The following is an 11,868-nucleotide window of genomic DNA, read 5'->3' as shown; positions in this document are numbered from 1 at the left end:
CAAAAATTCAGCTTATAACCATAAAACCTGGATATTTAAAGACATTCAACTAACATACAAAGCATTATTTCTATTTAAAATAAAAGAATGTGAAGGCATTGAATTCAGTTCCCAAGATGTGAAAACCTAATCACATTATGCAAAAGACCAGGAATATAGATTACAAAAAAATTGCTGCAAACTCTGCTCTTTGTACATTTCTTTCCCTGAATCTTCAAACTCTTTAATTTATTTCACAGATTTTTAACTAAAGTTATCACATCAAGCATCACATTTTAAAATTATTCCTAACATTTGTGTAGGGATTCTTAAATGTTAATTTGGAAGAATTAATTATCCATAATAGGCCTGTTGATTAGATACTTTGTTAATTATGTTGTTCATATTGTGACAGTCTTGGTTCAGCTCCTGATCGTTATCTATTCTTTGGCAGATTAATAATTTCTGAATCAGAGAAGCTCTGTGAAAAGATCACAGAAAACATCTCAGCTCTACAAACAGAACATGAGCGGTCTCAGCTAAGGTCAATAGTGAGTCCAGGAAGGAAGCTCTTATTTCAGCTCTTTGCACAATACCTATTCTGTAGGTAAACAGAAGTGTTCAGTTTAACAACACTGACAGATCTTAACCTTTCTAAGCACATATATTTATTTAATTGCTACGTTTAAATCAAAGATATATCCTATGAGTAGCTTTTGCAAAGAAAGTACATTAAGATTTCCATTGTTTCTTATTTGAATCATTAAGATGAAAGTGAAGGCGGAGGTAGTCATTTCACTCAAAGGAAATAAAACAAAGAAACCTCTATTTCATTGATAAGAAAGCAGAGCTCTGATCTCCATGAGCTGCTAACTTCAAAATATTCAACTGAACTACATAAAGAATAATCCCTGTAGTCACTAAGGACTGAAGTGTAGTTGGCCCTTATGTGAGACATGTTCTGAGGCTAGGAAAACAATTTCTACTTACCATGACAACTTCACATGAAATTCAGATGTAAATGAAGGCCTGTCTTTCTGCAGAGAATTTTTTTTTTTTCTGTTCTTGTATCTTTTAGGCTGAATTTACTCAGATTCAATGAGCAGTAATAAAGAATGACCAGAACCCTGTTTTCCTTTGTCCCTAGAATCTCACTCATTAATAAAACAAACATTAGTATATTTAGGAAAATATCAGCAGGTTTAGAACTGCTTAAAAACAGTGCAAGTCACAAAAAGTTTAGCTTTAACCCTAATTAGTTTCTACCAGTTAGTTTAGGCACCCCTTAGGATAGCCTCAAATTTTTTAGGTTTTACTGATAAAATATATAATTATTTAACCACAACCTACATTCCATTCTTTTTGATTTTCCTGTTTTCTCAACGTAAAACTACAGAGGAATTATCTGCTAGGCATTTCTATTGATAAATGTTGCACAATATGCAAAGAAGGCATGTGGTAAGTGAAAATTTTGCTCTTTCCTCCTAATCATTGTTTTAATGCAAAATATTTTGCCTTCTGAGAGAAAGTACAATCAGGTTATTGAACACTTGGAATTTTGAACTTTGATCTATATACAGCTAGAAGGACTGTAAATTTGATTTTGGTAAGTAAAACACACATACTGAAATTAGTCTCCCTTATAATAATCTGAGTTTTTATTGAATATTTCTATATTTAATCCCACTGTAAAGAAAGGCTATACATAACAGGTGCTGTATTGGATAGGTACTTCCACTTTGAAGTCAGCAGGATTTTTGCTTTAGTCGGAATGTTACACCACACAATTTTCTCTGAGAAAGCACAGGCTTTGTAACAATCACATGGGTCATCTAATTAACCTAATGAATCATTACTGTTAGTAACAATTTTCAATTTTTAAAGCCATATTAATGGCTTTTAATATTAATTAACTGAGCACACCCCAGAAGATACAGTACAGATATTCACAGTACTCTTAATATCCATAGTATTCTTATAAGGACCAGACTTAAGGTTAATCTGCCAGCAAAATTGACTAGTTTTGAGTTTGTTCATGTGAATAAACAAGAAAGCCCTGTTAATATAATTGGTTTCAAGGTTTTGTTTGTAGAAACATGCTGATGTGACTGTAGTTATGCAGAAATCAACTACAGAACTGAAACAATCTATTATACCATTTTAGTAGTTTATTTAACTGTTACCTAGTTTATCTTGCAAATATGTTTATTATTTCCAGTTACGAGCTGCAGTCTCGAGTGCTACAGGATTCCCGTGGCTCTGGAAACCTCCCAGGGCTTTGCATTTCACAGAATCACAGAATATTCCGAGTTGGGAGGGACCCAGAAGGAGCATGGAATCCAACCCGAGTGAACGGCCCTGCGGGGATCGAACCTACGAACTTGGTGTTATTGGCACCATGCTCCAATCCTTTTAAACATACACCACTGGTCTGTGTTACAAAAATTGAGATTTCCTTAACATCTGCCCTCGAGAACATCTGGTTGGCAGATGAGGAAAACATTTCTACACACAGTTTCTATATATATATATATATATATATTTTTTTTTTTTTTCCCTCTGGAATAATTTCGGCGCCACAGCCTTCCCTGCGGCACTCGGCTGTACACGGCACTACTCCCCGTCTCCAGGGGATCAGTGCAATTGCCGAAGCTGTTCCTGCATCCCGTGCCGGCGGGCCCTCGCTCCAGCCGCTCGCTGGGCCCGACGGCCGCCGCCGCTGCCCCTCACGCCGGGGCGGTCGCGGCCGCCACGCTCCCGCCCCACCGCGTCACTGCCGGAGCGGCCCAACATGGAGCCCGGCGGCGGCGGGGACGCGCTGCCGAGGCTGCGGCGCCCGGGGCGGCGCGGGCCGGAGCCCCGGGACCCGCAGCAGCCGCAGCCGCCTGCCCGGAGCGGCGGCACGGCCGGTGGGTGCTGCCGGGGCGCGGGGAGCGGTGCCAGGCCCCGCCGGGCGGGCGCTGGGACGGCAGCGGGGCCGCCTCGGGTAGAGCGGCGCGGAGCGCGGCCCCGGCTGCCCTCAGGTGTCCGCTCCTGCCTGCGAGCTGGGTGTGGGAGACGCCAGGGGCTTGGAGCCGCGAACTGCCTGACGCGGATGAAGTACGCGAATGCTCCAGGCCCAAGCTCCAGTAGGATGAGCAGGAATCTAGGAAATGAAAAATAAAGCTGCCTGTAAGGTCCAGGAGAGCTGTGGTTACGCTCGGCTAGTGGCGGTGCGTGTGGAGGAGTCGGCGCATGTAACACTGCTGAAGGCACACAGGCCACCAGGAACTCCTAGTGATAAAACTTCGGAGTGTGAGACATCAAAACCACCTCTGACACCTTTTTGGACAGTGTGTATAAATACTGTGTTACATGGTTACTGTCGCGGACAAAAAAAAAAAAAAAAAAGAAAAAGAAAAAAAAAAGGCTTTCTCATCTGTTTGCTGTGATGTCTCACTCTCTCTAAAACAGTACATGGCAATGAGGGGAAAAAGAGAAGGTTTCCTGCACAATGATAGTTGTAGTTTGCCTGCTGAAAGTGTGCAGTGTAAGCCAAGCTAGCTCCTGAAACTGCAGCTGAAAATTTGTGAATTATCTGCAACTGAGAAAAAGAAAATTATTTATGCCTGCAATATTTTTGCAAATACTAAAATTCATAAAGAAGGGTACAAATAAATTAGTAATTGGAAATAATAACCTGAAATGCTATATGCTAGATTAATAAAAATGCTTTAATAACACCAGAGGGTTTAAATTAGTTAACACTTATAAAATCTAGTCAGCTGTTTCCTAAAATGATACAGATATTGTGCTGATTGTTACTGCTTTATTCATTTATCAAAGGGTACCTTGCTTAGTCTGTTTCAGTAAATGTTCAAAGCTTTTTAGAATATTTGTAGTACAAAGTGTATTATGATGTGTAGAATAATCTCCCAAGATAAATGAATTAAAAAGATGAAGCATCATGCTTTACATAACTATAATCATCCTCCATTTAATGACTGGCTTTAGTGCTATAATTATGTTCTCCTTTACAGAAGAGTCTACAGCTGTAGAGAAGACGATGAGGCCTCTTAACAGACTGAATATTCATTCTGCATTCTGGATTTTGGCATCAATAGCTGTGACATACTACTTTGATTTTTTAAAAAATATTAAAGAAACTATGCAAGCAGATAGGTAAGGTATCTTTTCTTACAAAAAGGTGTGTTTTAGTCATACTCAGTTTGTTACATCTGGTCACTGTATTTTAAATCATGGATGAACAAGATCTGCAGTAGGAATAGAGAAACCTGGGACTGTTCAGCCTGGAGAAGAGAAGGCTCAGAGGCATCTTGTCAATGCATGTAAATACCTGAAGGGAGGGTGCAAAGAAGACAGACCTAAGCTCTTTCCAGTGGTGTCCAGGACAGGACCAGAGGCAGTGGGCACAAACTGAAATGGAGGAGGTTCCTTCTGAATATCCGGAAACACTTTTTTACTGTGAGGGTGACTGAGCTCAGAACAGGTTGCCTTATGTAGGTTGTGGAGTCTCCATCCTTGGAGATACTCAAAAGCCATCTGGACATGCTTCTGGGCAACTGGCAGTAGCTAAGCTTGCTTGAGCAGGGAGGTTGGACCAGATGACCACCTAAGGTGATATTATTGAACTAATTTTAAAGTAAATACAATGCTTAAAATTTGCTACAATTTTTTTTTTCTCTATAAACTTTACTGAGCCATCTTTGTATGTGCAAAGTTTGCTCTAATACCAGACATTTTAATACTGTACCTTCAAGTTTTCATTTAAGTCCAAGAAATAGCTGCCTATTTTGCTGGAAGTATTTAGATTTTGGTTTGATTTTTACAAGAAATTCCCTGAAATTCTTCCTTAAAGGTCAAACAGAAGTTCATTTCTCTAGAAGATCTATAGATGATTTTGAGTAGGTCAGCAAAAGATTAGTGAAATAATTTCAATGTAGTAATCTTTATTTCTAATCTATTAAATTATTTTCGATGAGATTGATGTGTGTTAAATGTTTTTAGATAGCTTCAGCTGGAAGTGCTTTTAAAACAGCATTGCTGTTGTCATTGTTATATCAGTACATGGAAGCTGCACAGGCCCTTGCTCTGTGTTGTGAGGTTCTCAGGAGCTGCTCTCCCAGGCTAGTTACACTCTTCATACACCTGACTGTGAAAGCAAAACCAGTGACTCCAAGGTGTAATCAAAATTTGGGGTCAGGACCCTGTCTTTCTGCACTGCTTGTCTAGGTAGGCCATGGCAACAATTCTCTTAGTGCAGAATCCTCAATTGGTAGTTACAAGATTTCAAAGTAGCATATTATGTTTGCTGTACCATTCCAGAGCAAATGCTACCTGAATAGGAAGATCCTTGATTACCCTTTGTAATTTAGTAACCAAGTTATGGTAATAATTAATTTTTCAAAATTTTTATTTGTTAATACAAGTTCAGATAAAATTTTATTAAAGTGCATCTTCCTCTCAAGTTGCCTTGTCTGAACTAATCTTGAAGAGTATCCTCAAAGAGGCTCAGAAGTGTGTCTCCTTAAATAATTACATACCCTGTGTTTTTATGATTCTGAGTTTAAAATTCTGGATTTCTCCATGGTTTTCTTCAGCAGTTACAAACAAAAATCTCCATGCTTCTTGTCTGTTAAATTTGGAAGTTCACAAACTGAAACCATATTAAAGCATTCTGCAGCATTTCTGTTGCACAAAGATCACCAGCCTAATTTATAGTGAAAAGCACAGTTGCAGTGGAGCCTATTTTATTTTATTAGTGACAAAGTGGTTTTGGTGTGGTGGTATAGTAGATTCCTGACAAGATCTGTCACATTGAATTTCCAACATGTTTTAGGGCACAATATATGAAAGGAATGTTTCATTGCAAAATTAAACTCAGTGGTTTATATTAGACAGCTTTGAAGGGCAAAAAGTGCTTTGTAATATTAATTTAAGGTAAAACCTACTGGAACTCTAGGCCACAACCTGTGTATTTAACAGATATTGCCTGTTCTGTTTGTAGACTGCAGGTTACTGTGCAAACTGCAATGTGACTGTGCTAAACATGGTTTAATGTGCTTTTCTTCCTGCAGCTGGTGGCTTTCCTGTGGCACTTGTTTATTGGCTGCATGTTTGTCTGTTGCCTTTTACTGCATACTGTATCTTGAGTGGTACTGTGGAATTCAGGACTATGACGAACAGTACCCTGCACTGATTCCTATCACAACAGCTACCTTTATAGCAGCAGCAATTTGGTAAGTTCAAACACTGTGCAAACTTCTGCTAAACCTGTGCAAGTCTGTGTGTTAACAGTCTCATTTTATAAAAAGTATAATTTCTGTAATTCTGCTATGTGTATTAGTGACAATACCTGTTCTATGTAGCATAATTTCTTGCACTTTCATCCACAAAGCAAGAGTTGGAACAGTTGAAACTGTATGGCGTACTTAGAGAAGTACTGGATCTTTTCTGTCTTGAAAATTTAGGGGAAAACTGAAGTTGTTGTCTTTGTTAGTGTAAATTTCTCACCTATGGCAACTGCTTGTGCAGTTTACAAATTAAGACAAAGATGCAGCCTATCTGAGAAAAAATTCAGCTCAATCAGTTTCTTTCAGAGTTCTTCGTTATCAAACAAACTAAGTAGCAAACATACACAAAATGTTAGAATTCTGACTATTGCCATATGAGCTTTAAGGGTTTATATTTTATCTGAGAATGGTACTTTTAGTGAGAGTTGCTTTACTTCTGTGGTTATATGAGTTGGAGCTGAGCAAATGTGGATGAAGAAAATGACATACATTGTGCCAGTATATTTATTTGCTTTCTACATGAAAACTGATTTCCTCTTGTTTAGCTATTGTACCGGAGTATCAGTTGGTGTTTGTTGCAATGGTGAAAAAAGGAAGATAAAAGAAAATAAAGGTTCCCTATGTTTTATAATTAGTCAAATCTGTTATTCTTGTAAGTCAGTTGTAAAATAAGGGTTTTCCCCTCTGTTTCTTCAGTTAACTGAAATCTGGATGAAAGTTCAGATGAAGGCTTCTCTCAGCTGCCATGTGTGTCCATGGAAAAATCAAAGAGCAGGTCATTTTCAAGGCTTCAGATACAGATTTTATGAAAGTAAAATGTATTTTTACCCTTTACCCTTGATGTGTTCTGTTTTCAGAAATGAAGAAGTGTATTTCCAGGTTAAGTAATTTAAATTTTACTTCTTTTGACATGTTTCTTTGTATGCCTGGTGTTTCTGTAATATGAGAACTGAACTTACCAAATACTTTCTGCTTTTATTTGCAGTTTCAATGTTGCCTTGTGGCCTGTCTGGTCATTTTTTACACCTGTGTTGCTCTTCATTCAGTTTATGGGTGTTGTGATGCTTGTGTCACTCCTGGGATAAGCCCTTCAGGTAAATAATTAAATTTTTAAGCGCATAAATGTATTTATCTTGTTGTGGGAAATGCTTTGTTAGACATTTAAGGATTGGGAGGCCATTTAGGGATTCCTTCTCTATGTTTTTTGTACATTCTTAGAATTTTGATATTTTGTGGCATATAGAGTAACCAGAGAATTTGCAGTTATCCAAAGGGGAAGAATATCCTTTGCGCTTCTCTAAAATTCCATTCTAGATGTTGAAAAAAAACATTACTGAGAATTGATAGTTTGGAGATGTACAAGCCAAAACCTTGCAGCTTTTACCTAGACTGGGAGAACTTCTTAGTAAAGCTGCTTGACCTCATAGTGAAGAGGAGAAGACATCAACATCCATGTGCAAAGGCCTCCTCTATTTTTTTAAATTAAAAATCTTTGTCATATCTTTGTCTGCAAGTGTGCTGTTTTCATTTTCTGTGATGCACAGCCCAGATCAGCCTGTTGTTTGGAAAATTGCCAGATATGAGAAGTTCTTTGTTCTTTCTAAAAGGAACTCTTCAAAGGCCAGCCCATCTGCTTTGTTGACTTGAAAAATGCATTCTCAATAACTGCCACATCTTTGGTTAGGAAATACTTATGAAATGAATCCAGTGAAATGTAAAAAGCTAACGAAGACATCAAATACAGCTCAGTAAATAGGGTGAAGGATGTCCCCTGTATCACAGGCGTCTCATATCATCCAGGGAAGCTACTCCTTCAGCAGATCTTGTTTGTTGTACTTCTCAAGGGAATGAGGAGGAAGTCTGTTTGGTTTTACTTGCCATCACAAATCCTTCCTGGTGAGGAGATCCCTCAGCATTTTTAGGAGTGCAGCAAAAAGAAAACTGTGTTGGATTGCTGGACTTAGAGTGTAGCCTCTTGTACTGACACAGTTGTAGGCAAAAAGTGTTTAATGGCTGAGATGGTGAAACTCAGATTTATTTTTTTTTTAATAACAACCTGCACCACTGTTGCATTTTCCTTTCTATTTTTGAGAGATCAAGAAACCTGATTTTTAAGGAGATAATTAACTAACTTCTATTCTGACAAAACTCTGACTTCTGAAAAATACAATACTTAATTCAGAACCTCTTTACTTTGGGAACGTGGGTCACACTTGGTGATAAAAACGTATCTATGTTGTTGGTTCTGTCATTAGCTGTGTTCTTTCTGAACACTTGAATTATGTAGGAAAATTCTGTATTAGGTCAAATAATTATTTGTCTAATAATTAGGGACAAGTTATTACTTGGTGTTCCAAAATCATTAATTCATTTAGTACATGATACAGCTTGTGCAGTATATAGAACCTCCAAAGATTTTTGTTAAATTTGGTTTGTTTTTTTTTTTTCTTTTCTTTCAGCTTCATGTGAAGGACTCAAGTAACTGTAATCCTGCAAAGTGTATGTCACTTTTGTTACATTCCAGTACTTCTGTTGTTTCTAATACTGGCTCTTTGCTCTAATACAGTAATTCTTAATCTACTTGATTTATAAATCAATGGACATAACCATAGGAAAAAGCAACTGATTAGTGATTAATTGGAAGATAAATAGGTTTTACATCTCTTAGTAACATGAGGCCTTTCATTTTGTAAAGCTTTGTAAAGCTTCTATTTATATTTGAATATTAAACACATGAGTAGTAAGTAATATCACCACAGAGTAGTTAGTGTTGAAAGGGACCTTTAAATATTATCTCTGGGGACCTCAGAGGTCACCTAATTGAACTTCCTGCTCAAATCATGTTGTTTGATTTGGAAGTAAGTGATACTTAAATCAAGTGTTGTGGAGTTTTAATACTATATTCTTTCCATTTGAATTGACAGGTAAAATACTGTTATCTGGAACCTGTGTTTGTACTTGTAAACTTACTTACAGGAGACATTTCTTGATCTGTTAAATTTCTACTGTTATATATGTTACCATGTAGGAAATACTTTATTATCTAATGTCTTGAGTTCAGATCTGCTAGTGTTTAAAAAAAAAAAAAGTATGGATAGGGGTAAGGGAAAGCTGGTTGACATTTGGCAATGCCATCAATTAAACAAATAAATTCTGCTTGTGCTCATACAGTTTGTCCACAGCCAAAGGTAGATAATCAAGCTGTGAATAATCAGCAATACAATGAACAATATTAACACTACACAAGAAATTTGGAGCACACATTAAATTATTTTGATGTATGCAATGTTTTTCAGTATTCAGGTTGTTTTTTCTTCTGTAAATTAACTTTTCATTCTTAGCAGTGCTTGTTAATGAAGTTGCCATTTTCCTTCCTCAGCAATGAAGATGCTGATATTAACTTAAAAGCTACTAGTTATACTCAGTTGGGAAAATAAAATAGCATTTTATTTTTATTAGGTGTCTGTTCATGTTGACTGAGTTACTTAACTATCTGAAGACCTGGGCACGATCTAGTTTCTAGAACACTTTATGTAGATCCTTGTGTAAATACTTTTCCACCCATGCCTTTTGGAAAATATGAGAATGTAGAAATTGTGTATTGAAACCTGTTAAAATCTACTCCTTGTGAGTGTTGCTTAAAGTCTGGACTGTCAAAAGATAATGCATTCTTCATTCTGACTCCCAAATTCACACCATTGCTAAATACATGGAATGTTTAGTAATGAAAGGGATACACATTGTCTTTGGCTGTTACTGTTCCATTAACGAAAAAAAGTTGTGACCCAATAGTATGTAATACAGAGGATCAGACAAACCAAAATAAAGTGCATTCAGCACTATTAGAAGCAGTTTGTAGGGTTAGTATTGATTTGTTTAAATGTAATATTTAAGTTTGCCAAAACCTGTCATGTTTCACATCTTTAAAGTGCAAGTTGCTTAGCTTCAGGTCTTCATCTTTTAAAAGGTTTTAACAATTTTATGTCTGCATACACAGGTACATCTGAGTAACTTTATTATAATATTTAAAATGCAGTATTGCTCAGGGATGGTTTTATAGCTGCATTTTTATTTGTCAGCTATATAAATGCTCTAGGTGTTTTAAGTTGCCTTGTGATCTGAATTAAAATTACTATTTGCTACATGATTTTTCAAATTCATTCTTCTGAACATCTTAATAAACTTTGTACAAAAGTGATCAATAGTTGTTCGGTATTTAATTGTTTAACTGTTTAATTATACTTTCTTGAAGACTTCCACCCCATCTTACTGCTTCTTCTATAAAATAGATGTTCATGTAGATTTTAAATACTGTACGTGATTCTGAGTATCTTTGTCTTTCATGCCCCCTCAGCTGGGTTTATTGAAGGTGTAATAGCACTCTGTTCACCTCTGGAGAGCTGTTTGCCTTTGACTACTTTGACGTCTTTCTGAGAATCCCGGGTAGATACGCTCATTGTACAAAGTCCAGCAAAGTCTTTCAGTAACAGATCTGAGTATCCAGCACAATACTCATTCACTTACATGCTCAAAAGCAAGTAGTCGCAAATCTGGTAAGAACGTAAAACAATGCTTATTTTAATTGTTGTAACCTGACACAATTCTGTGCCACTTCTGTGAACTCCTTGAATGTATTCTCTTGGTTCAGACCACCATAGCTGTCTTCTGTATCCATTTACATTGCTTCATTTCAGGATGAGGATGTGTACCAGCACCAAATCTCTTTCCTTCACAGGTGACAAGGGATGCACTTGGATGATTTGAAGTAGAATACGTAGTAACCATGTAGTGAAGATTATTTATCACCGTTACACATCGAAGCTCTGTAAAATGGAAGCATCTTCCTTAGTTATTCTTTAAAGGTTACATCATATGAAATAGACGTAGGATTTGACACTTCCACAATGCCATTTCTGATAATGATGGATGTAGCTGTGACCTAGAGGTGATTGAAGCCTGACTGTTTGACTAGTTACGCTTTTGATTTTTATTTCTCTTATCAGGCCATATAGACAAAGACATAGGGCTGCCCTCCTGTTAAGTGCATTCCTCAAAAGGAAAATTTGCAGATGGCTTAAAATACCTGTTTCTTGAGAACAGGCCAAAATGAATAAAGGACAGGAACTACTACTTCTTTATGTTTACCTAAATAGATGATTGTCCAGAATTCACTCATTCCACCTTTCTGCCATTTTTCTTCCATGTTCTTTAAGAGGCTTGTGAACCCCAGACACTTTTATGTAAGTTCAAAAGTGCCCTTTGTCATATGAGAAAAACCCCTCTATTATAAATATCTGGCTTCAGAAGAGAAAAAGCTTAAATCTGCTCCTTTGCCAAGGAAGTGGAGCAAAATAGATGTATTTTCAATTTATTTATTTTTTTAAAATTTTTATTGTAGATGAACTGGTGGCTTAGTTTCATACAAGGTGTGGGTCACTCACTGTAAAAACCAATGTTTTCGGTAATCAATATGCAACCAACAGATACAGAGCAAAAATGTAAGACCTGCTTGGCCAGAACAAGGACCAGTCTACCTTGGCGTTTGGCCTACAAGTTATGTTCAGTACCCTAATACCTTAAGTTAAGAGAATTCAAT

At 37.1% G+C, this 11,868-nt stretch overlaps 1 protein-coding gene across 1 annotated transcript; it reads left to right on the top strand.

Moving 5' to 3' along the window:
- Window positions 1-2,757: 2,757 nt before the first annotated feature.
- TMEM128 (transmembrane protein 128) lies at window positions 2,758-10,470 on the top strand. The gene is made up of 5 exons (XM_058838974.1): window positions 2,758-2,888; window positions 3,999-4,140; window positions 6,057-6,218; window positions 7,258-7,366; window positions 8,732-10,470. Exons 1-4 carry the CDS (start codon window positions 2,771-2,773, stop codon window positions 7,355-7,357), a joined length of 522 nt encoding a protein of 173 aa, XP_058694957.1. The 5' UTR covers window positions 2,758-2,770; the 3' UTR covers window positions 7,358-7,366; window positions 8,732-10,470.
- Window positions 10,471-11,868: the final 1,398 nt, after the last annotated feature.

The sequence above is a fragment of the Poecile atricapillus genome, chromosome 4, assembly GCF_030490865.1.
Source record: "Poecile atricapillus isolate bPoeAtr1 chromosome 4, bPoeAtr1.hap1, whole genome shotgun sequence".
Classification (NCBI taxonomy): domain Eukaryota; kingdom Metazoa; phylum Chordata; class Aves; order Passeriformes; family Paridae; genus Poecile; species Poecile atricapillus.
Note: the sequence above shows the minus strand (reverse complement) of the source record. Positions and strands in the feature narration are given on the sequence as shown.